Source organism: Felis catus, chromosome C1, assembly GCF_018350175.1.
Source record: "Felis catus isolate Fca126 chromosome C1, F.catus_Fca126_mat1.0, whole genome shotgun sequence".
Lineage (NCBI taxonomy): Eukaryota > Metazoa > Chordata > Mammalia > Carnivora > Felidae > Felis > Felis catus.
The window spans coordinates 188,686,520-188,712,153 of NC_058375.1; the positions used below are offsets into that span (position 1 = coordinate 188,686,520).

General features: G+C 35.5%; 1 protein-coding gene and 1 non-coding gene across 15 annotated transcripts in view; one reads left to right on the top strand and one right to left on the bottom strand.

Annotated features, from left to right (window-relative positions):
• Nucleotides 1-25,634, top strand: part of CARF (calcium responsive transcription factor) — a 100,910-nt gene that overhangs the window by 304 nt on the left and 74,972 nt on the right. For 13 of the 14 annotated variants that reach the window (XM_045034310.1, XM_045034308.1, XM_045034305.1 and 10 more), the window contains exons 2-7: nt 3,923-4,083; nt 17,389-17,506; nt 18,751-18,978; nt 22,782-22,902; nt 23,900-24,029; nt 25,297-25,381. In XM_045034310.1, the coding sequence (XP_044890245.1) occupies nt 17,429-17,506; nt 18,751-18,978; nt 22,782-22,902; nt 23,900-24,029; nt 25,297-25,381 (642 nt within the window). In that variant the 5' untranslated portion in view covers nt 3,923-4,083; nt 17,389-17,428. The remainder of the gene's footprint in view (nt 1-3,922; nt 4,084-17,388; nt 17,507-18,750; nt 18,979-22,781; nt 22,903-23,899; nt 24,030-25,296; nt 25,382-25,634) is intronic. The other variant, XM_045034311.1, reaches the window with a different exon arrangement.
• Nucleotides 14,214-14,319, bottom strand: LOC111562023. Its single transcript, XR_002745084.1, has one exon. It is a non-coding gene; the product is annotated as a U6 spliceosomal RNA (small nuclear RNA).

Below are 25,634 nucleotides of genomic sequence, written 5' to 3' on the forward strand. Positions count from 1 at the left end.
CGTCACCTCCTGACCCTCCTGCTCTCTGAGCAACCGCCGGTCCCCGCCCCCAACCGGGCCCGGGTGGTGCCTTCCGCGCCCCGCCTCGGGGCCTTTTCGGGGTCCCACACAATGAGGCCTACTACCCCTCTCCCAGGACTGCTCTCGCGGGCCTCGGGAAAGCAGGCTGGAGAAGGTGGAGGTTAGGTATCTGGAGGAGGGTTGCTGAGCTTCAGGACGCGCCACCGTCGCGGAGAAGTATCCAGACGCCTGGGCGGGAGCGCCCGGTGTGTGGTCCTTTTAGCAGCCACGAGCCCCAATTTTTAGGTTTTTTGTTTTTGGTTTTTTGGTTCTTTTTGTTTTCCCTTTATGAGCCCCATTTTATCTTCTGTTTAGAAAGGGAAAGGCGTCCTCCCGTACATTCTCAGACTACGCTTTTTGACTTTTGGTGTTAAAGTTACCCAAAGGCCTATGTCTTAACTCTCAATGGTCGGGAGAATTACTCTAATTAAATTTAGTTGTTTCGCTGTGGGAGGATGGATGGAGAGATACTATCCAGATTTCAAAGTCACTTTTTAAGTCGTTCGCCAGAAAAGCTCCAAGAGGGGGACTTCAAGAGAGAGCAGTTTAGAATCAGGCAAAACTGGATTGCAGAATTTGTGGGCAGAACAGTATGTGCAGGTGAAGACAACTAAAGCTTTCCTTTACGTTGCTTAAAGATGTGCTACAATTAAGTAGACACCTGGTATTTAAATCAACCATAGACTATGAGAAAGTATTTACACAATTGTAAGCGAAGAACAATCTTTTATTGGAAAGTAATGATAATGAAAGTAGGACTATTTTCAATTCACTCACCTTTTTAGAATGCAGCCTCTCGAACCTGAATGTTTCAAGTACATATTAAATCTCTGCCACACTTGGGTCACTGTGAGAATTAAATGCCACATAGTAAATGTTAGCTATTGTTACCATCACGATCATTTAGATGTCCAGTTTGATTAGAAGTTCTGCCAACGTGAATAAGAATAGTTTCGTGGTTAGAGAAAAAAAAACAAAAAACAAAAAAAAAACCTCTATGCTGAAATCCTAGCTTGCAAATAGAAACTGTGGTCATTTAACCGTGTGATTCATTGTAATGGTGAGAATCATATGCCTTAAATAAGTTAGATCACGTGAAGCTTGAACACTTTCTTAACTGAAGTGTTGCTCTTCGTATTTTCTGAATCTGGTAGTCGTGGAAAGAAATTTGACAGTTTTAAACATTCTCCTTTAGTTATAAGTGATTTTTGAGTTACAGCAGTAAAATTGCCTGAATTAAAATTCATAGGGCCTGAAATAATCTTCAAATAATTAGGTTCTTTTTCAGATAATTTTTTTACTATTGATAAAGTATTGATTAAAATGTCTTTTAAAAACATACAGGGGAGCCTGGCTAGCTCCGTCGATGCAGCATGCAGGTCTTGATCTCCGGGTTATAGGTTGTAAGTTAGAACCTCAGGCTGGGTGTAGAGATTAGCTAAAAATAAAATCTTAAGAAAAACAACAGCAAAAAACATATAGTAAAATTAATCAATTTTAGTTATTGTTATTTTGAAATTTACCATAATAAGAAAGTACAATACCTGATGGTACAGATTGATCTTAATTTTAATTGAAAAATATGACCAGTAAGATACAGAACCTAAGTATGCTTAATAAGATAAAACTTCAATTTGCCAAGCAGAAATGTTGAATTCACTAAAATACCTGTCTTCATTTGAGACCTTCCTTTGGTTAAGGAAAATTATAAGTGTTTCAAAGCAACTCCACATCCACTGTGATGGCTTTGGTGTTTTTTCAGTAGTGACTTGTATCATACTTGGTGTTCCCTCCATGCAGTACTTAGGGTAGTTAATGCTTTTACTTTGAGTGGTCTTTTTACATTTTTTTTAATGTTTATTTATTCTGGTGGGAGAGAGGGACAGAGCTCGAGAGGGGAAGGGCCAGAGAGAGAGGGAGACACAGAACCTGAAGCAGGCTCCAGGCTCTGAGCTGTCAGCACAGAGCCTGATGCGGGGCTCGAACTCAAGAGCTGGAGATCATGACCTGAGCCGAAGTCTGACGCTTAACCATCTGAGCCACCCAGGTGCCCCTGAGTGTTTTTCTTAGAACGTTAACTTCAAGCTTTTTGTTCTTGATGATTTCCTACATGATTCATTTACTGTGGTCCTTGTGAAGACATATTGTTATCTAGAAAATCACAGCTTAGAAGATTTGTGTCTCTTTATTATAGGTTTCTTTTTTCAACATATAATGGCATGGTATGGTATGATCTGAAGACTGTGTATGGGCTTTGCAGTGCAGTTTGTTTTTTGGGTTTTTCCAGCTTAGTTTTGAATCTGAGCTCTAATGCTTTCTGTGATTTTAGGCAAGTTACTTGACAGCTTTGGCTTTCTTCTCTATAGAGATAAAGATCCAACTGTTACTGTGAGGATTAAATGAAATAATCTGTATAGCTCTCAAAAAGCATAGAGGTAAAAAGAGGTATTATTTACAGGGTAAGAAATGGGTAGATACCAAGATTATAGGGAAATTTATAGAAGAGGGCAAACCTTAGGTAAAAGAGACATTGTGAACACTAGCTTTAAATTTGTTTAAGTGAAAAGTTAAAAATAGGTTATTATTTATACATATTTGCATACATTTAAATTTTTGACTTAACACATTATAACTTTCCAAATCCACCTTTAAAAAAATAAATTGTTCTATCAAATATTTGTGAACTAGGAGTCTTGATTTAATTTTTGACACCACTGATTCATAGTAATTTTATATATATCATAAAAGGAGCATAAAAAGAGCATTCATTTACTTTAAAAGACAAGAATAATTTTATTTTCTAAAGAACTTTTGAGCAACATTTTTTAATGTTAATAAGTTACAAGATCTGGCACTGATATTGAATATATTTCAAGATCCTTTAAGTCTTAGGATGCTAACAAGGTACCTAGAATTAGGAAAATCTTTTAAGACTAAACTAAAAGTGGTTTCATCCTTCAGTTACCCTGTTTGGGGATTTATTCTCAGGTAATTGGTTTTAACAGATACATGTTAGTATGCAAAAGTCTTTAGAGGAAACTCAACAAAATAATCAGTTGTTAAGACAGAATTACCTCTAAAGTTTTGAATAAAATTCTTGTTGAACAAAATCAAAACGGTATCCCAAATAAGGTCCACAGAGATATGAGTGACTGCAGTCTGAATAGTCTTTTCCTCTCTGCCATGCATTCAATATTTATAAACAATAAAATTCCCCCTTTCCCTATAAAACATCAAACTTCTAATTTAAGTTTTCTTCCTAATCTTTGCTTTTGATATAAGGTAAAATCCACTTTTCTAATGTGATGTGAAACATTCTAGAAAGCAATTTGCCAGCAAAATGTGTGTGCTCTGAACTCCAATCATAAACTGTGTACACATGTAATACTTTCTTCTTTGTTCTCTTTACATAATCCCAATACTATTTGCTTAAGAACTAACTTTGTCAAATCAATTCCATGATTTTATAGAGGGTGTAGTTTGGGGAGGGGAACCTTTATTCTCAAGCTTTTATGGTTACAAAAAGTGCCCTGTTAGTAAATATTTCATGGGAGAAATGTACTTTACTGGAGGTCTTTGTTTTAGTAGTAGGTATAGAATGTGAGTTGAAACAAAACCTTAGTCCAAATCCTTGATTTGGACTGAGGAAACTGAATCACATGTTAAGTCATCTACCCCTGGACACATGCAGTTATCTGTAAAGTCAGTCCTGATCTTTAGTTTTCTTCAACTGAGTCAATTGATGGTTCTACTGTACTGGGCTGGTTACAGTTGTTTTATAATAACACCTGCATAACAAAATCTAGTAATTTTCTTTACATGTAGAAAAAGAAAATATACATTGAATACCTTCTCATTACAGAAAAAATGCTGCTGTGAAGACATAATTATAGCTCTCACACAAATGAAGCCTATCATGATTTAGTGTCCCCGAAAGGAAGAACTTCAGTGGACAAGAGAGGGCATTTCTGGCAATAGTAGAATGCTTGAGGCCTGAGTTTAAACTTGAGCAACTGCCTGAAGGTAACACTTTTATTTCAACTAATTGAAAGTTACAGCTGTGTAAAAGTTTGTACCTATTACATATTAATGAAAAGTCAAATTGCACTTTGTATATAGGTATTTCATTCTATTTGTATTTACCAGTTGGAAGAAAGCATTTTATACCTAGCTACTTGATATCTTCATCCTTAAAAACTTCACTTTGACATAGTCAATTGAAAGCTATGGATCATAATTTCCAGCATGTACTGACATTGAAGTTAGTTGGGAAAATGTCACCCTGCAGTTGTCAGGGTTGAAAAGTGTAATGCAAAGTGATGGGGCAAGTAAGGGAGGAAGGAGTAATACTTTTGCTTCATTCAGATTTTGTCTTTTGAAAAGGATGTCTGTAACATAGAAATGTACTTTCAGCCTCTGGTTCAATAGTAGGTTAGTCAATAGATATTGAAATCCATTTTTCCATGTAGAAACTACTTTAAGTAGTATTTTCCCAATGTAACACAAAAAAACTTCTTTAACCTATCGTGTAGATGTACATACTGAAAGGAAAATCTTGAGTTTTGAGTTCCCAAAAGATAGTATAAAAAGAAATTATTTTTGGCAAAATCTAAGTGTGAGCAAAGCCCTGAAGTAGGTGGTTTATGTTTGACAGTGTTCCTCTGTTAACAACATCCCCACCACCATCCTGTCCTCTTCATTGCAGTGTTTAGCTCAGACATCTGCGAAATCCCTTTTACATGTTCTGAGCTTCAAGTGTACTTGCTTTCTCATCTCCAAATTAAACTTTGCAGGGTAGCTGTTCTTAACTTTTCTTAAAGGAAGAAAGCTATCCTTACATAAATTTACACTAATTTGTTAATGGCTGATACTCTGTCCAGAGTTTTTTCTTTTTAACAGAAAATGCTTATTAACTCCAGTGAAAATTTCAGCTAGGGTAAGAGAAAGTAAATAAAATGAAAAAAAAAAAATAGGCCAATAGGGTTAATTTGTGATGGGATCAGGGCAGCTGTTAGGAAACTGGGAGTAAGTTTTTAGAATTCTTTCCCCTAAACTATTTGCACTTTGCACTTCTTCTTCCCAAGCTCCACTTTTGAATCTATTTGCAGAATGTTTTCTCAGTGACTGCAGTGCCTGCAAGATTAGAACTCTAGCTTTTTCATGGGATCAGAGATGTTTAGATTGTTTACAGGAGGGCTTTGGAGCTTTAGGGACTGACTCTAATTGAATTTCAACCAAGAAAAGTTGAGAACCATAATGAACAAAGAATTTTTTTTACCATCTAGAATTTGTTAACCTATCAGAAAAAAGGAAAAAGATTTAAAGCCATGACTAATGAAGGAAGGAAGGAGTTTTGTTACCTTGAAAGAGTTCCTATAGTAATAATAAAGAGTGGGCTTTGGGATCAGCACCTGTAGGCTTGAGTCCTTGCTCAGCCACTTAGTGTATTTGTAATCTTGGGAAAGTTACTTCATTGCCTGAGTTTTATTTCCTTTTATGTAAATTGGAGCAAGTAACTGAATCACTTGCTGTTGTTGAAAGGATTGTTGAAAGGATTATATAAAATGATAGATAGAAAACACTTAGCATAGTGCTTTACCATAGTGCTCAATAATTGATAACCTTGAGCAGTGAGCCTCAATTTCCTTTTCTGTAAAATGGTGATAATAGGTTCTACATCACGGAATAGTAGAGTGATTATTAATAATCCTAGCTAGTAATTAAGTATAATAAACATTCAATAGACATTAAATTTTATAGTTATGACAAATTCATAATCTTCCTCTATTTTGTCATTGATAGTGCTTCATATTTAAACTCAAAAAACTCTAAAATATTTCTTAATATTGATGTCATCATATTTAGCCAGTGAATATTTCAATATATTTAATTTGCTTTAAAAAATTAAATTGTATTCTGGACACCAGTTATTACAGTTTTAATACATCTCTCAGTAGGACTTCATTTTCAGTTGAATCTAACATAAGAATTTTCTTTTTGGGGCGCCTGGGTGGCACAGTCGGTTAAGCGTCCGACTTCAGCCAGGTCACGATCTCGCGGTCTGTGAGTTCGAGCCCGCGTCGGGCTCTGGGCTGATGGCTCAGAGCCTGGAGCCTGTTTCCGATTCTGTGTGTCTCCCTCTCTGCCTCTCACCTGTTCATGCTCGGTCTCTCTCTGTCCCAAAAATAAATAAACGTTGAAAAAAAAAATTAAAAAAAAAAAATTTTCTTTTTGAATAGTATTCTTTTAGTTTTCTACTCTATACATTGGAAGTCAGTCAATAAACAATAAATGAATTAAAAAAAATTTTAATGCTTATTTATTTTTGAGAGAGAGACAGAATGCGAGTGGTGGAGGGAGTAGAGAGAGAGAGAGGGAGACACAGAATCCGAAGCAGGCTCCAGGCTCTGAGCTGCCAGCACAGAGCCCGACGCAGGGCTTGAACCCACGAACTGTGAGATCATGACCTGAGCTGAAGTCAGACACTCAACCGACTGAGCCACCCAGGCGCCCCAACAATAAATGAATTTTAAACATTATCAGGAAAATCAACTGTTAAAAACAAAAATCTTAGAACTGGGTAGGATCTTAGGGATCATCAGGACCAACTCTTCATTTTAAAGAACTAGAAATTCAAGTTCAGAAAAGTTCAGTTTGGATATTTTTCATCAAATCTAGGCTGACTCCATGTACTCTACTACATTTATGAAATGTGTAAATTTTTAAATAATACTGAAATGAAAGTCTATTAGGCATCTTAAAGTACACAATTTTAAAATTTTTTCAAAGACTGTATAGAAAAGTATATTTAGAAGTTTAATACTGGGGCACCTGGGTGGCTCAGTCGTTTGAGCATCTGATTTTGGTTTAGGTCATGATCTCACAGTTTGTGAGTTCAAGCCCTGCACTGGCTCACTGCTGTCAGTGCAGAGCCTGCTTCAAATCCTTTCTTCCCCTTTCTGTCCCTCCCCTGCTCACCCTCTCTCTCTCAAAAATAAATTAAACCTAAAAAAAAAAAAAAAGTTTCATACTAAGCCCAGATAAATTTTGATTATATCAATTAGATGACTGATGTTTAACAGATCTTTGCCCTAAAGAACCAACGAATTTGGGGCACCTGGGTTGCTCTGTCCAACTCTTGATTTCAGCTCAGGTCATGATCTTGTGGTTCATGGGTTCAAGCCCCGCATTGGGCTCTGCGCTGATAGCACATAGCCTGCTTAGGATTCTCTGTCTCCCTCTCTGCCCCTCCCCTGCTTGCATGCTTGCATGTGTACGCTCTCTCGCTCGCTCTCTTTCTCTCGGTCTCTCTTTCTTACTCAAAATAAGGCTTAAAAAAATGGGGTGCCTGGGTGGCTCAGTCGGTTTGGGGGTCCGACTTCAGCTCAGGTCATCATCTCACAGCTCATGGGTTTGAGCCCCACATCGGGTTCTGTGCTGACAACTCAGAGCCTGGAGCCTGCTTTGGATTCTGTGTCTCCCTTTCTCTCTGTCCCTACCCTGCTCATGCTCTCTTTCTCTCAAAAATAAAATAACCATTTGAAAAAAAAAAAAAAAAGAACCAACGGGTTTATATTTAGATAGGTGAAATTTTGGCCTTCATTTGCATGATTATAGGTAGTAAAAATTATTTATTTAACACTGAACAGTGTATTGGGAATTGCATGATGCCCTTTGCATACATTATTTTATTTAATCTTTATAACAACCCTGTGAGGTAGATGAATATTATTCCTATTTTGCAGATGAGAAAACTAAAGCTCAGAGTGGTTAACTAATTTGACAAATAAGCGTAAAGTTGATTTTCAAATTCCTACCATATAACTACGGAACAGTTCAACTATTTTATACAGTTTTACTAACAAAACTCTGTTTTTATTTGAAAATTTAATGAAAATATATTTTCTTGTATATCCTAATTCCAACATTGTCCGAATTGTGGTAACTTAACCTAAAGTTTCAAGATAATTTTGGAATTCATGTACTGTTATTTGTTATTGGCTTTAGTTTACATTCTGCTTTTTTTTTTTTAAACTAAAGGACTTTATTTTTTTGCATAGTTTTAGACTTACGGAAAAATCAAGCAGGGTATACAAAGATTTCCATATTCTTACACCGCCCACTTCTTTCCTCTACCTGCTAGCAACAGCTGTCTGTGTTGCTAGCATTTCACATTAGTGTGGTACATTTCTTTCTTTTCTTTTTTTTTTTCTTTTTTTTCTTTTTTTTAGGTTTTATTTATTTATTTTGGAGGGCTTGAGCTCATAACCCTCAGATCAAGAGTTGCATGCTCCACCTACTGAGCCAGCCAGCCAGGCACTCTTAGTGTCCTATATTTCATAAAGTTAATGAACCCATATTGATATGTTATTATGAACAATAGTCTAGTTTACATTAAAGTTCACTATTTGTGTTATATATTTTTATAGATTTTGACAAAATCCATTTCAAAATGTCATGTATCCACCATCAGAATTGTTTCATCACCATAAAAATCTCTCAACCTCTGGCAACTATTGATGTTACTGTGTCTGTACCTTTTTAAGAATGTCATATATTTGGGGTGCTTGGGTGTCTCAGTCAGTTGAGCATCCTACTCTTGATTTCAGCTTAGGTCATGATCTCAGGATTTGTGAGTTCCAGCCCCATATCAGGTTCTGTGCTGACTGTGCAAAGCCTGGTAGGGATTCTTTCTTTCCCTCTGTCTCGGCCCCTCCACTGCTCGTGCACTCTCTCTCTCAAAATAAATAAAATTAAAACAAAATTTTTTTAAATGTCATATATTTGGAATCACATAGCCTTTTCAGAGTGGCTCCTTTCACTTATAAGTATGTATTTAAGGTTTCTCCATGTCTTTTTGTGGCTTAATAGCCTTCTTTTTAAATTGAAGTATAGTTGACATATAATAGTTTGAGGCGTATAGCCTAGTGATTTGACAATTAAAAACATTGCAAAATGCTTACTCTGATAAATGTAGGTACCATCTGTCATACAAAGTTATTACAATATTATTGACTGTATTCTCTGTGCTGTACTTTTTATCCTCATGACTTTTCTGTGGGTGTGACTTGTTTTATAACTGGAAGTTTGCATCTTCCAATTCCACATATAAGACAGGTCACAGGGCATTTGCTTTTCTCTAGCTAGCTGTGTATCTTCTTTAGTAAAGTGTTTAATTCAAATATTTTGGCTACTTTTTATTGGGTTGCTGTCTTATAATTAGGTTGAAACAGTTCTTTACAGAGTTGGAATACAAATTCCTTTATCAGGCATGTGTTTTGCAAATATTTTCTCCCAAACTGTCATGAGCAAAAGTTTTTAATTGTGATGAAGTCCAATTTGTAGACTTATATTTCATGCTTTTTGAGTCATGTTTAAGATATTTTTGCCAAACCCAGGCACCTGGGTGGCTTGGTAGGTTAGGCATTCAACTCTTGATCTCAGCTCAGGTCATGATCTTGCAGTTCGTGGGTTCAAGCCCCACATCGGGCTCTGTGCTGACAGCGCAGAGCCTGCTTGGGATTCTCTGTCTCTGTCTCTCTCTCAAAAATAAATAACTAGACTTAAAAAAAAGATATCTTTGCTAAACCCAAGGTCACAAAGATTTTCTCATATGTTATCTTCTAGAAGTTTTATAGTTTTACAGGCCATGATCCATGATTCAAGTCAATTTTTTTTAATATGGTTTGAGGTATTGGTCAATGTTTATTATTTTGCATATAGCTATTGTTTTAGCTGCATTTGTTGAAAAAACTGTCCCTTTTCTCTTAAGTACCTTGGCACTTTTATCAGAAAGCAATTGACTATATGCATGGAGGTCTGTTTCTGGATTCTTCTATCTCATTGATCTATTTGTCTTTACACTAATACCATACCATCTTGATTATTCTAGCTTCATAACAAGTCTTGAAATCAGGTAGAATTCCAAATCTGTTATTCTTTTCCAAAGTCGTTTTGGCTGTCTTAACCTTTGACTTTTCATATGAAGTTTAGAATCAGTTTGTCAATTAAAAAAAAAAAAAAGGCCTGCTGGAATTGGGATTGGGATTGTAGGCAATTGATTGTAGATCAGTTTGGTTATTTTAACAATACTGAGTCATCCATTCCATAAACACACAGTATGTAACTTTTATCCTTTTAGGTCTTCTTTAATTTCTCCCATCTAAGTTTTATAGTCTTCACTGCATACATCTTCCATATATTTTGTTAACTTTATCCCTAAAATTTTCATATTTTTTATGCCATTGTGCTATTTTAGGTAGTTGGTATCATACTGTATTTATACAAAATTCTAACTTAGTCTCCACATTGGATTTACTTAAAGGCAATGACATACTTCGTTTGATGAGATGCATTATTTTTATTATATGTTGCTGGATTTTGTTCACTGAGATTTTATTTAAGGCTTATTTATATGTTTATGATTGTTTCAAAATACTCTTATTTCTCTTTAGATATGGTGAGGTCAACGAATCAGGAGGTGATTGCCACTGAAAATTAAGATAGTTTATTACAGTTCCAAAGAAGAGGGTAGGCATGCCACATAGGGCCACAAAAGAAAATATCAAGGTCAGTAGTAGGCACAAAGAGAGAAGGTATCAAATCCTGGATATCATCACATGATATAATTTCATCTACAGTATTATTCCCGTACCTAAAAACACACCAAAAATTTTTTAAATAAATCTCTAGTCCACATTCATATTTTCCTGACTGCCACATATACATAACACACACACACACATACACACACATGTATATACTTATATATGTATATGTTTTTTTCTTTTTGGTAATAAATTTTAAAAGCTGAGGTGAAATTCATGTAACTTAAAATTAATCATTTTATTTATTTATTTTTTTTAATTTATTTTTTTTAATTTTTATTTTTGGGACAGAGAGAGACAGAGCATGAACGGGGGAGGGGCAGAGAGAGAGGGAGACACAGAATCGGAAACAGGCTCCAGGCTCCGAGCCATCAGCCCAGAGCCTGACGCGGGGCTCGAACTCACGGACCGCGAGATCGTGACCTGGCTGAAGTCGGACGCTTTACCGACTGCGCCACCCAGGCGCCCCAAAATTAATCATTTTAGATGAACAATTTAGTGGCATTTTCTACATTCACAGTTTTATGTAAATACCACCTCTATCTCGTTCCAAAATATTTTCATCAACCCCAAATAAAATCTTGTGCCCAATTGACAGTTTTTCCCTATACTCCTCCCACCCCCCAGACCTTTGTCATCTACTAACCTGATTTCTGTTTTTATGGATTTACCCCTTCTGGATATTTTTATATAAATGGAATTTGTAATATATGACAGTTTGTGTCTGGCTTCTATCACTTGGTATGTTTTTGAGATTCATCTATATTGTAGCATGTATCAGTACTTCATTCCTTTTTATGGCTGAATACCATTTATAAGGGCATAGCACATTTTATTTATCTGTTCATGAGCTGATGAAAATTAGAGTTGTTTCCACTTTTGGTTCTTTTTTTTTTTTTTTTCATTTTTTAACACTTACTCATTTGAGAGAGGGAGAGCACGAAGAGGGAGGGACAGAGAGAGAGGGAGACACAGAATCCGAAGCAGTCCCCAGGCTCTGGGCTGTCAGCACAGAGCCCAATGCGGGGCTCATACCCACAAACCGTGAAATCATGACCTGAGTTGAAGTCGAATGCTTAGTCGACTGAGCCACCCAGGTGCCCCTCCACTTTTTGGTTCTTATGAAAATTGCTGCTATGAGCGTCCGTGTACAAATTTATGTTTGAACACTGATTTTCATTTCTTTGGGGTATATACCTAGAGTGGAATTGCTGTCATATGGTCATTCTATGTTTAACTTCTTAAGGAACTGCCAAACTTTTGCACAGCACCTTCACCATTTTACATACCCATCAGCAATGCACGAGGGTTCCAATTGCTCTGTATCCTCATCAACTGTTGTTTTCTTTTTTAAAAAAATTTGTGGTTGGGGCACCTGAATGGCCCAGTCGGTTGATCATCCAACTCTTGATTTCGGTTCAGGTCATGATGGCAGGGTTGTGGGATTGAGCCCCACATCGAGCTCCCTGCTGAGCATGGAGCCTGCTTGGGATTCTCTCTCTCTCTCTCTCTCTCTCTCTCTCTCTCTCTCTCTCTCTCTCTCTCTCTCTGTCCCTCTGCCCCTTTCCACCACTTGTACGCATTCTCTCTCGCTCAAACAAAATAAATATAGTTATTCTAGTGGGTGTCAACTGGTATCTCATTGTTGCTTTGATTTGCATAATCCTGATGACTAATGACCATAAACATCTTTCTTTTTTTTTTTTTTAATGATTATTTATTTTTGAGACAGAGGAAGAGTGAGCACGGGGAAGGGGCAGAGAGAGAGGGAGACACAATCTGAAGCAGGCTCCAGGCTCTGAACTGTCAGCACAGAGCCCCACGTGGGGCTGGAAATCATGAACTGTGAGATCATGACCTGAGCCAAACTCAGACGTTTAACTGACTGCGCCACCCAGTCGCCCCTTCTCTCAGTTTTTTTTTTTTTTAATCTTAAAGTATCTTTCTCTCCCCCTGCTTTGTGAAAAAATAGTTTTGAACATATATAATCATATACTGATTATCACTTTTTTTTTTAAATTCTCATGACTTCCACCATTGTTGCTACTGAGTAGTCTGCTTTCTATCTAATGTCGGTACTCTGTGGGTGATCTGATCACTCTAGCTACATTTTAATTTTTTTTTTTTGTTTATTTATATGAGAGAGAGTGAGCTCCGTAGGAGCAGAGAGAGAGAGAGAGAGAGGGAGATACAGAATCCGAAGCAGGCTCCAGGCTCCAAGCTGTCAGCACAGAACCCTATGCAGGGCTCAAACTCACTGAACCATGAGCCGAAGTTGGACCTTGACAGAGTCATCCGGGCACTCTGTCTCTCTGGCTACATTTTAGATTTTGCTTTCTCTTTAGAATTTTGTGCCTTTACTACACTGGGTGTGGATTTCTTCTGATTTATTTTGGTACATTTTGTGCTTTATCTGTGGATCCATGTATTCAGTTTTGAAAAATTGATAGCCATTATCTCTTCAAATATTCTCTGATCCATTTTCTCTTTTCTGTTTTTCTGAGACTCCAGTTATAAATTTACCATGCTTATTCTATTTTTCCTAGTTTTAGGTCTCTCTTTCATTTTTTTTATCTTCTGTTTTTCCTATGATGCATTTTGGGTAATTTTTTAAAAATCTGCCTTCTAATTTAGTAGTTCTTTCTTCTGCATCTAACCTTCTATTTAATGTTTCCAACTTAAATTTTTTTTTTTTTTTTATTTCTGAAAGTTCTGTTTGGTTCTTTTTCATATTAAACTTTTCAGTCTCTTGTTTGTTTCTTCCTGTGATTCACTCATGTTTATTTCTTTGAACGTTAAATGATAACTTTATGTTCACTATTAGATTGTTCCAATACTTGAAGTCCGTAGGGAGTGTCTTTGGTGCTTTTGGCACTCTGATTATAAGCTTATATTTAATATTAATGTGGAAGGAAACTAATGCTTTGGTTGGGTTTGTGTTCCTCCAAATAATAACTCTATTTGTTTGTACTAGAAGCCAGGCTAAACTATTGTCTCAGGACCTTTCAGGTTCCTAGTCCTATTTTGGGAGTTTTTGAGTTCTCCTCCCCCAAGAGCTGCTTATCTAAGCCTGGGTTTCCCAACCATAAAACCTGTGTATTAGCACTGCTCTTGCAGAAATTTTCCTCTTTGCTTGTGCGTATTACTTGGGTTTTAGCTCACAGCTTTTGCTTTTTGTTTTGGAGGGGGAAGAGACATAAGGGAGAACAGGGAGTGACCTTTGATTTTTGTTACTTCCTATAGTGGCTCCGTGTAGCACAAAATATTCTGTTTTAGATCAACTTTGTATTTTTTTGTTTTCTAGCAAGAGACCCTTCTATATTATCTAATCTGCTATATTGCCATTAGTGGGGCTTTCTTTTTTTTTTTATTTTATTTTTTTTATGAAGTGTAGCTTTTTATTTTTTTATTTTTTTTTCAGTATATGAAATTTATTGTCAAATTGGTTTCCCTACAACACCCAGTGCTCATCCCAAAAGGTGCCCTCCTCAATACCCATCACCCACCCTCCCCTCCCTCCCACCCCCCATCAACCCTCAGTTTGTTAAAAATATGGAACGCTTCACGAATTTGCTGTCATCCTTATGCAGGGGCCATGCTAATCTTCTCTGTATCGTTCCAATTTTAGTATATGTGCTGCCGAAGCGAGCACTTTCTTTTTATTTTATTTTATGTTTTTTAATTTTTTTTTAATGTTTATTTTATTTTTGAGACAGAGAGAGACAGAGCATGAATGGGGGAGGGGCAGAGAGAGAGGGAGACACAGAATGGGAAGCAGGCTCCAGGCTCTGAACTATCAGCCCAGAGCCTGATGCGCGGGGCTCAAACTCACGAACCGTGAGATCGTGACCTGAGCTGAAGTCGGACGCTCAACCGACTGAGCCACCCAGGTACCCCTCTTTTTATTTTTTAAACCATTCATAAAACATATTATTCTGAAGTTTTATACGTATCATCTAAAAAATTAAAAACAGAACAGAACCAGAACATTATAAGATAGAATTGCTCTTACTTGAAAGGTAATTACAGGTTTTTGAAATTCTTGTAACAAGTTAAATTAGAATACAAGTGATAATTTAAAATCTTAAAACGAGAGACAATTTTAAGATATAGTTATATATTAAAAATAAGACTGATTTTTTAGCCTATTACATTTTATATTTGAGTGGAACTATTTATAATATTGTGGAAATATTAAATGGCAGACCTTGTAGATTTTCTGAAATGTTTAATTTTACAAATATATATGTGGATGCTATCACAGAAAAATAAGTACTCAGTGTGTTCAAATATGTACCAACTAAGTCTTAACTACAAGGTATAAGTTTATCTTTTTTTTTTTTTTAATTTTTTTTTTTCAACGTTTATTTATTTTTGGGACAGAGAAAGACAGAGCATGAATGGGGGAGGGGCAGAGAGAGAGGGAGACACAGAATCGGAAACAGGCTCCAGGCTCCGAGCCATCAGCCCAGAGCCTGACGCGGGGCTCGAACTCACGGACTGCGAGATCGTGACCTGGCTGAAGTTGGACGCTTAACCGACTGCGCCACCCAGGCGCCCCAGTTTATCTTATTTTTAAGAGAACATTGTGGGGGGGGGGGTGGAAATGATTTTATTTATTTATTTATTTAATATAATTTATTGTCAAATTGGTTTCCATACAACACCCAGTGCTCATTCCAACAGGTGCCCTCCTCAATGCCCATCACCCACTTTTGCCTTTTCCCCACCCCCCATCAACCCTCAGCTTGTTCTCAGTATTTAAGAGTCCCTTATGGTTTGCCTCCCTCTCTGTAACTTTTTTCCCCCCTTCTTCTCCCCCATGGACTTTTGTTAAGTTTCTCAGGATCCACATATGAGTGAAAATACATGGTATCTTTCACTGACTGACTTATTTCACTCCGCATAATACTTTCCAGTTCTATCTGCGTTGCTGCAAATGGCCAGATTTCATTCTTTCTCATTGCCAAGTAGTATTCCATTGTATGTATAACCCACATCTTCTTTATCCATTTGTCAGTTGATGGACATTTAGGCTTTTTCTATAATTTGGCTATTGTTAAAAGTGCTGCTATAAACATTGGGGTACAAGTGACCCTGTGCATCATTACTCCTGTATCCCTTGGTAAATTCCTAGCAGTGCTATTGCTGGGTCATAGGGTAGATCTATTTTTAATTTTTGAGGAACCTCCACACTGTTTTCCAGAGTGGCTGCACCAGTTTGCATTCCCACCAATAGTACAAGAGGGTTCCCGTTTCTCCACAAACTCTCCAGCATTACAGTAAGAAAACATTTTTAAAAAGTTTTTGTTTGAGGAGAGAGAGAGAGAGTGCAGGGGCGGGGTGCAGAGAGAGAGAGAGAGAGAGAATCCTGAGAGAATCCTAAGTAGGCTTCACACTGTCAGCATGGAGTCAGACTTGGAGTTTCAACCCACAAACAGTGAGATCATGACCCGAGCCGAAATCAAGAATCCAACACTTAACTGACTGAGCCACCCAGTTGCCTGATAAGGCATAATTTTAAATTAGGGTTTAGGATGATTGAATTATTATATATCCTGGTTGTTATGGTGGTTACATTTGTTAAAATCCATAGAACTACACACCAAAAAAGAAAAAAGTTCAATTTAATGCATGTTAATTTAAAAATAAAATTTTCAGGGACCTCTGGGTGGCTCAGTCGGTTAAGCATCCTCCTTTGTCTCAGTTCATGATCTCACAGTTCGTGGGTTCAAGCCCCACATCAGGCTCTGTGCTGACAGCTCAGCTCTCTCTCTCAAAATTAAAAAAATTAAAGTTAAAATTTAAAAGTTTAAAAAAAGAAAAATGTGTGTGTTCTTAAGATTCTATGCAGTTTATTTTAGAAGTTTTTCAATGATAGTCTTAACTAGTTTCATTTTGTCCTTACTCCAATTTTGAGACTTAAAACATCATTCCTTTTAGCTAATAGAGAATCCAGTATTCACTATGATATATTAGGCCAGGGTTTCTGAACCTAAGCATACTGACATCTTTGTTGTGGGGGCTGTCCTGTGCATTGTAAGATATTTAACAGTACCCCTGGCTTATATTCTAGTAGCACTTCCCTGTCCATTTTGACAACCAAAAATGTTTTCAGACACTGCCATATGTCCTCAGGGGACAGTAGTGTGTGTGTGTGTAGAGACAAAATTGACACCAGTGCTAACCACTGTATTAGGCCTGACTGGCTCAGAATTTTTGGAGTATATATTTCTTAATTTTCAAAGCTTGTCAAGCCAGTATTAAGTGTATAATGTATATTGTGGTAAGAGCTATGTTCATATAATCAATATTTACACCAAAACATCTTTTCTAAAATTATCTAATGCTACGGTAGGGCATTCCCAATTCATAAAATTAAGACCTTTATTTGTATTAAATCTTTGTAAAATGAGAATTTTATAAGTATTTGAAAGGGTGAACAGTACCTGTCACATAGCAACAATCTTATAAAAAGTACATGAGTGTTATTAAGGGTAGGATGAGAGAACTATACAATGGTAATTTTTGCTCTGTCATGAATGTATTCTGGTGCCTTGGCAAGTCATTTAAGGAAATATTTATTTTCTTAATCTATAGAATGGAAATGATTTAACCTAAATTGTATGGGGTAACACCATAGGGGAAATAAGAGATTTGGTTAAGACAAACATTCCATAAAAATGTTAAGTGTTTTAAACAGATATTTAAATTTTTTCAGCTATTAAATAATAAAAGAAAATGGAATTGAATATATCAGCATGGAACAGTCTAATGATTCATTAAGAGTCAACCATAATGATTCTGAAGAATCAAAAACAGATTCTCAGGTATTTGAGGTAGGAATTCAACTGGGAACTTTTTTCCATTACATTTAACAACTTTTTAATGGATAAGAAATAGTGTTATATTTAATATATTCATGACTGTTAACATTTATCCACAATGCTATCATATATTTGATTTAATAATATAGAACTTTACTCAAAGTAATATATTCATAAAGATCTATATATAAAGAAAAATATGTTGAATTACATATCAAGTTGTATTCCCATGTACAACTTTATTTCAGTAAAATTGCAATAAAATATAAAAATCAACAATTTCACTTAAAAACTGCTTTCTATGTTAGTCTGTGTGAATTGACAGCTCTTACAAAAAATAAAGAGGATAATTAACTGAAAATGAATCTTTCCATTTTTATTATAACATGCTATTTTACTTTAAGTTTCAGTATAGTTAACATACAGTGTTATATTAGTTTCAGGTGATTCATACAGTGATTCAAGAATTTCCATACATCACCCAGTGCTCATCACGACCAGTGCACTCCTTAATCCCCATGTCCTATTTAACTCATCCACCCACACTCCTCCCCTCTGATAACCATCAGTTCTCTATTTACTAAGAGCCTGTTTCTTGGTTTCTCTCTCTCTCTCTCTCCGCTCTTCCCCTCTCCCTCTCTTCCTTTGCTCATTTGTTTCTTAAATTCCACATATGTGTGAAATCATGTGGTATTTGTCTTTCTCTGACTGACTTATTTCTCTTAGCATTATCCTCTCTAGCTCTACCTATGTTGTTGCAAATGGCAAGATTTCATTCTCTTTATGGCTGGATAGTATTCCATTGTGGATATATAGCATATCTTCTTTATCCATTCATCAATTGGTGGACATTTGGACTGTTTCCATAGTTTGGCTATTATAAATAATGCTGCTGTAAACATAGAGGTGCATGTATCCCTTTGAATTAGTGGTTTTGTATTTTTGGAGTAAGTACCCAGTAGTGTGATTACTGGATCATAGGGTAGCTCTATTTTAACTTTTTGAGAAACCTCCATACTATTGTCCACAGTGCCTGATAAATGTTCTATTTTATTTATTTTTTTATTGTGACATTAGGGGCAACTGGCTGGCTCAGTGGGTAGAGCATGTGACTCTTGATATCAGGGTTATGAGTTCAAGCCCTGCATTGGGTGTAGAGATTACTTAAAAATAAAATCTTTAGAAAAAAAAATTTTTTTTTAATTGTGACATTATGTTTTACAAACACCCAAGTGCTTTTTTTCTCTTTGCAAAAGCATCTAACCTGTATGGACTCCAGGGATCCTTCCTTTGGACAAAATGGTTCTCCTAGAATTTTACCCATCACCTCTCATGAAGTAGATAATTCACTAACATCACAGAATATACCAGGGACCCTGACTCAGACACAGACTCTTTCTACAGAACAATTCCATCTAGTGGACCAAAATGGGCAGCCTATTCAATATGAACTTCAGTCATTGGGGGATTCTAATGCACAAATGGTGAGTATATTTTATAAATAATAAGTTTTACCCTATTTAGCAAATGTATTAACCTTACTAATTTCTTGAAACTTGACTTACATTGCTTTGAAAATACTATTTCTATAACATTCGTTTTTAAGTTATGTGAAGATTTTAAAAGATTTCCTTTTAGAACTACTAACAGTACATTAAACCAATACTTCCCAGCCACTATGTCTAGGCATGATGTGACTTTGAGATTAGTTGGAAATGTGTCATAACCTGTAACTAGTGCCAGAGTTTACATGTAACTTACATTTATTTTTGTATATACATTTGAATTCAAGGTTATTGCTTTATCCACATCTCAGTCACTAACTTGCATGCCATGTGCCACTGTGCTTTCTTGAAGCAAAAGAAAGCTATGGAATATGGATATACTGGCAATCAGACATACCTTGGTAATGGGCAGATATGTGTGTGTCATGTGAATAACAATGTATAAAGATGAAATTCCTGCTTTAATCTATTAGCTAAAGTATTTATGATTAAGTTTATAGTTTGAGTAGAAGAAATAAAAGATGGTTTTGATTGAAATGAGAGAATTACTGAGCAAAACTTCTCAGTTGCTCTCTGATTAATAAGAATATCCTTACATTAGTAATAATGTGAAGAATAATGTATTTCTTGTTTACCTGTATTTTTAAAATTTTCTACAATGGGTATAAATTTCATAATAAAAATTATTTTAAAAATTAGAGCTTCAGTTATAAATTATACCACAGGTGAGCAACCATTTTACCTAAAATTAATCCCTGTTTGATTCTAGTCTGGAGAATTCTAGAGTTATTCTATTTCTATTGTATGAAGGGCTATCGTTTTACACATGGTAGTTGTCTTAAACACATTAAAGTCACTTATTTGAGTCTAAAAAGTGTTAGAGTTCCCATTCTCTTTGTAATTGTATTAAACTTTCTGTACAAAATGATCTTAAAGATGATTTTACATTGTTTGGGGTAGGAGATGATAGGGGTAGGAGAGAGTTACCTGAAGCTATGAAATAGGAAACCCATAGCATGAAGCATGGAAATAAATGTAAGACACAGAGTATAAGGAACCAAAGATTAGAAAGTGGTGATGTTTGGGGAAACTTAGTGGAGCTTTTGGGGGCTTGTTTTAAATAGATTTTCGTTTTTAGAGCAGTTTTAGGTTCAAAGAAAAACTGAGCAGAAGGTACAGTGATTTCTCATAAAGCCCCTGCCCCTACACACACATAGTCTTACGCATTTTCAACATCCCCCACCAAGTGGAGCTTTTTTAAAGAAATGACTTTTTTTGTATGATTTTTTTTTAATGTAGAAGTTAATCAAGGAACTAGTAAAGCTTCTGTAGTGGGTGAATCTGTAACACATGAGGAGGCTTTAAAGTGAAGCAGGGGAAAAAAAATGAAGTAGGGATGGTATTTTGGATTTATTAGGAATATTGTATAGTACACAAAGAACCCAGTAAATATGACTACTTATTAGCCAAGGTTTTCTGATAATATTCATGATCTGCCTCAAATAGAATGTATTGCAACAGATGACTTTTCAAAACGGTTTTGTTTTCATAGCAAAGATTAAAGATAATTGATTTTTTTTTAAATAGGAAAAGTAATATTGTCACCATTATCAAATTACATGAACTGAAAATAGTTTTTAGCTACCGAGTAGAATAAGCTAAGAGGAGGAGGAGGAGACTCTTCTCTACCATGCATAGGAAATATATTTTCAAAATTAAGAAGATACTCCACAGATCATTTTTTTTTTAAGTTTGTTTATTTTGAGAGAGAGCAGGAGCACAGAGGAGGGGCAGAGAAAGAGAGGGAGAGAGAGAATCCCAAGCAGGTTTCATGTGGTTAGCACAGAGCCCAACATGGGGCTCAAACTCATGAACCATGAGATCATGACCTGAGCTGAGATCAAGAGTCAGACGCTTAACCAACTGAACCACCCAGGTGCCCCCCACGATTGTTTCAATTATGATATTTTCATATGATTAAATTATAAATATATGTGTTTTGTTAGGATTTAGTAATAACCACAGCACTATTCTTCTCTAAGAATAAATGAAATATTTTTCACAAATCTTTAATCTCATTTAAGGAGGAAAGTATTTATTTTTAAAATAACATATACTTTATTTTACTTTATTTTGTTTTTTAAAGTTTATTTATTTTGAGAAGGACAGAGAGAGCAAGCAGGGGAGTGGCAGAGAGAGATGGAGAGAGGGAGAATCCCAAGCAGGCTCTGCACTGTCAGCACAGAGCCCCGTGTGGGGCTTGAATCCATGAAACTGTGAGATCAGGACCTGAGCTGAACTCAAAAGTTGGACGCTTAACCAACTGAGCCACCCAGGCTCCCCTAAGGAGAAAATAATTTAAAACCATGTTATTACTGTTGCCTTTTAAAGTCCAGCAGTGTTTTTGTATTATTTTTGCATTTTTTAAGTTGAATAACATGATCAGATAATGGGAAGCAGTAGTTGTTTGAATTTGGGTTTGAATTTCAACTTATCACTATGTAACTTTGTGTTATTTTGCATGAGTTGTGTAACCTCTTGTGACAATTTCCTCAAGTATAAAATGTATATACTTCATATACATGTGATAAGGATTAAACCTGGTAAGGCATGTAAAGTCCTGCCATTTTGTATGCTCTCAACAAATGTAAAGCAATTATCATCGTCAGACTTTACAATTGCTTTTTCATAATGAATTGGTAAAAGGTATGGCAAGATATTTTTCTCTCAAGAAATGATAAACATTAGGAGAGGGTATCAACTACTACTCTTAATTTCTGGGAAATGTTTATGATTATATTTAAAGCATTCTACCTTGTTGAAGTTTTTTTTTCCAATTTAATTTTTTCTCAAATTAAAATTTTTTCAATTGACCCTCTTGAAATTAGGACTACAGTCTCTCTCAGACATCAGCAATGTTTTCATGTTTTATATAGCAAAAAGGCAGTCTTGGAAAGTGGGTTGTAATGATTATGAAGAGTTACTTGTATTAGGGAGAACTGAGGCTAGTGGACTTTGGGTAAAAGAATAACACTATGTCAATAGAGAAGTAGTGTGTTAGGTAATAGAGTTTACACAGTGTCCCAAAAGTCTGGAAATATAGGATAAACTTATTTTCAAATAATGTATTAGTTTTATGTTCAGATGATAGGCGTTAAAGTGTTTTTCTTCAGCTTCAAACACCCTTTTCATTGACCTCTAAATTTGAGACAATGGATTCAATTGTTAAATTGAAGGAAAAAAGTAATCTATGATTTTTCCTATATTTTCAGACTTTTGGGGCATTCTATGGTATTCCTCATGGACCAAGATAGGATATATATATAAATTCAGAGATATAAAGATAAATTCTGTTTAATTAGACATCTAACAAGGTACTGTTTTTACATGTGACAAATGATTACCACACAAATAATTCAAACACATAGGGATATAATATAGTAAGGAGAAAAAAGTAAATATATTAAGTCCAATCAGAGCCTTGTTCATATTACTAAGTAATTAGACCTCATCCAAGTGTAATAATTAAGAGCATAGGTGGTTAAGATCATAGGACATATGGCTAAATTGCCTGTTTTGAAACTTGGCTTTACCACTTACCAGGTGTAAGACTTTGGAAAAAAATCTTTGTGTACCTTAGTGTTTTCCTGTATAAAATGAGGGAAATAAATAGTAACCACCATAGAGGTAGGCATGTCTTTAATAATTTATTTAAGTAATAATTCTGTCAAAATATTGCTGGCTTATGCATTTCATTTTTTTTTTTTTTTAATGCTTCCAAGATGATTGTTCCTAGCCCATCAGAAAATGGACAGGTGCTGCGTGTAATTCCATCTACCCAGACAGGAATGGCACAAGTAATTATTCCTCAGGGGCAGCTTGTGGATGTGAATAGCTCTCAGGGTAAGTAATGTTGGGATATAGGGGATTTTAGATTCAAAAAATGTATATTCCAGAAAATCACCTCATGAAAGTCAGTGCTAATTGGTCTCTTTGGGTAAGATTTTGAACTGAATAATTAGAAAAAGTTTCTTAGCCCAAATAAATTTCAAGTTCATTTTTCAACCCCTGTCTAGGTTAGCTGTCTATTTCATTTTGGAATTCTATGAAGCTGGTTGACTCTTGCTTCCTTCCAAATGACCAGTGAGCATAATAAATTCTTCTTAATTATAATAACAGTAATAATAACAGCAACAATAACAAGAATATAATGTTAATAGCTACCGGAGAAATTTTTACTTTTGTATTTTTATCGATACTTTTGTTAGCCATGTGACTCATTACTCTTTTGTTTAACTATTCTTTTCATCCTCTTTGCTGTTTCCCTCTTTGTTCCTTCAGATTCAGAAAGGAGAATCATGCTCCCCATTTTTTTTAATTCTTTACCTCTTTGGTAATATCCCTGTTAGTTGTTGTCTTTTGCTTCCCTTCCTTTTCTCTTTTCTAACACCATAGCTACACTGTTTCATTGTTCATTCATAGCTAATGATTTAGAGTAGATATTTTTACCTTAGTGTTATGATTCTTTGTCTTTGTTAACAGTTAAAACTTAGAGAAAAGAAAGTTTGCAGAAAAAAAATAAACATGGCTTAGAAATGAGTTTTATATTTTCCCATTACATTATGAAACAATTAACATAACAGTTCTACCACTTTTATATCCTAGCTGTTCAATTTAAGCTTCAAAAACTTAATTACAAAATTTCAGTAGTCAGTATTATAATTTGAAACTAAACAAGTTTATTAGAGAAATTCTCAATAAAGCGTTATAAGTTTTGTTATCTTTATCTTTAGAGCACATCTTGCCTTTCCTATTTCAAATGTATGAGTTCTAATTAGTTACCTTGTCATTGTCTTATTCAAGATATTGATGTTGCTTTGTTCTTTTTATTGCTGTTAAGATGTCTCTGAAGAGAAACCCGGTGACAGAAACTTACCAACCATAAGAGTGGATGTTCTAGCAGACAATACCAGTAATTATACTCTTCATCCACAAGCATCCCTCACATTGCCCAAAAAGACCGTGGCCAGGTGAGTCAGTGGGAGAGAGAAGTTCATCTTTTGAATTCATCATGGAGATCTTTTTTGAAATTACCACATCTAAAGCTGGCTGGCTATAGAAAAGATCAGAAATTCAGGAAATAGAATAAACATTAACCTAATTATCAAATATCTTTAATTATTTTAATGGCATCTTGGCAACAAGGAGGCTATCCTAGAAGCTATAGTGTCTGAAGTATTACCTTTCCTCAGTGACACTTGCCTGTTATCTTTTGAAGCAATCTGAAAATATCTGACACTCATAGGGTTTTTAGAATTAAAAAAAAAAAGAAAGAAAGAAATATCCATTCTAGTTCCTAAAATCATCTCTTATGCATTTAATTCCTCTGTGGTAAAGTGTTTAAATGTTTCTTATTAATATCTATTTCAGCTTTTATTTTTGCCTTAACATTGTTTATAATAATTTAGGGAAATATAGGTTTTGTATTATTTATTTTCTTTTAACTGTTTATGAAAATATTAAAAATTAACACAATGTTTATGACATTTAGTCTTAGAACTTGACATAATATCATGTTAACTCTTAAAAAATCACCTAAAGATGTTTTATTCATTTTTTTGTAAATGAAAAAAAAATTATATAATGAGAAGACAGCAAAGTAAGCATTGAGGGAGATATATAAACCACTTAAATTTATTGGGACTACAGATATTTGGAAGAAGAAACTTAGGCCTTTGCTTTAACAGCTAATAAGATGGTAATGTTTAAAGAAAATTAATACATCCATCACTGTATCATTATTATTACAATTTTTTAAAGATTTTATTTATGTATATATGTATGTATGTAAGCAAGCAAGCTCTACACCCAGTGTGCGGCTCGAACTCATGACCCTGAGATCAAGAGTCATATGCACTACCAACTGAGCCAGCCAGGTGCTCCTACTATTACAGTTTCTTTTATTTTCTTTCCTTTTCTTTTCTTCTTTAAGATTATTTATTTTGAGAGAGCGTGCATGAGCAGGGGAGGGGTAGAGAGAGAATCCCAAGCGGATTCATCTGTGGAGCCAGATGCAGAGCTTGAACCCATGAGCTGAAATATCATGAACTGAGCAGAAATCAAGAGTCCAACACCCAACTGACTGAGTCACCCAGGCGCCCCTACAATTTCTTATTGATGACCTCAATATATTGTCTTTAACACTGGCTAAGGGGATAAAGCAGTTGAATGTCATGTGTGTTTGTGTGAATGCAACTTACAATATGTGTTTATATACATATTCCTCCCTTTTCCCAGAATGCTTGAAGAGCCCTTTCTGGCTCCTCTCCAGCCACTTTCTTCTAACACACCTATGTGGGCTTGCCGTCTTAGGAGCTGTGAGGTGAGTTAAAGATAATCCTTACCTAGATTCACTAAATTGATTGTAATGCATCCCCAAATGTCCACTTTTGAGTCCAACTAATGGAGACTATCTGTTCTGTAATTTTTGTTCATGTGTATGCTAACTCTGATCTCACCTATTCTTTTATTCCTTAGAGATTTTAAGCTCTGTTGAAACAGAGATCATACAGATCCCTTCATGCTTCACTATCATGTCTTCTCTTGCAACTCTTTTCCTTTGTCTCATGAAACTT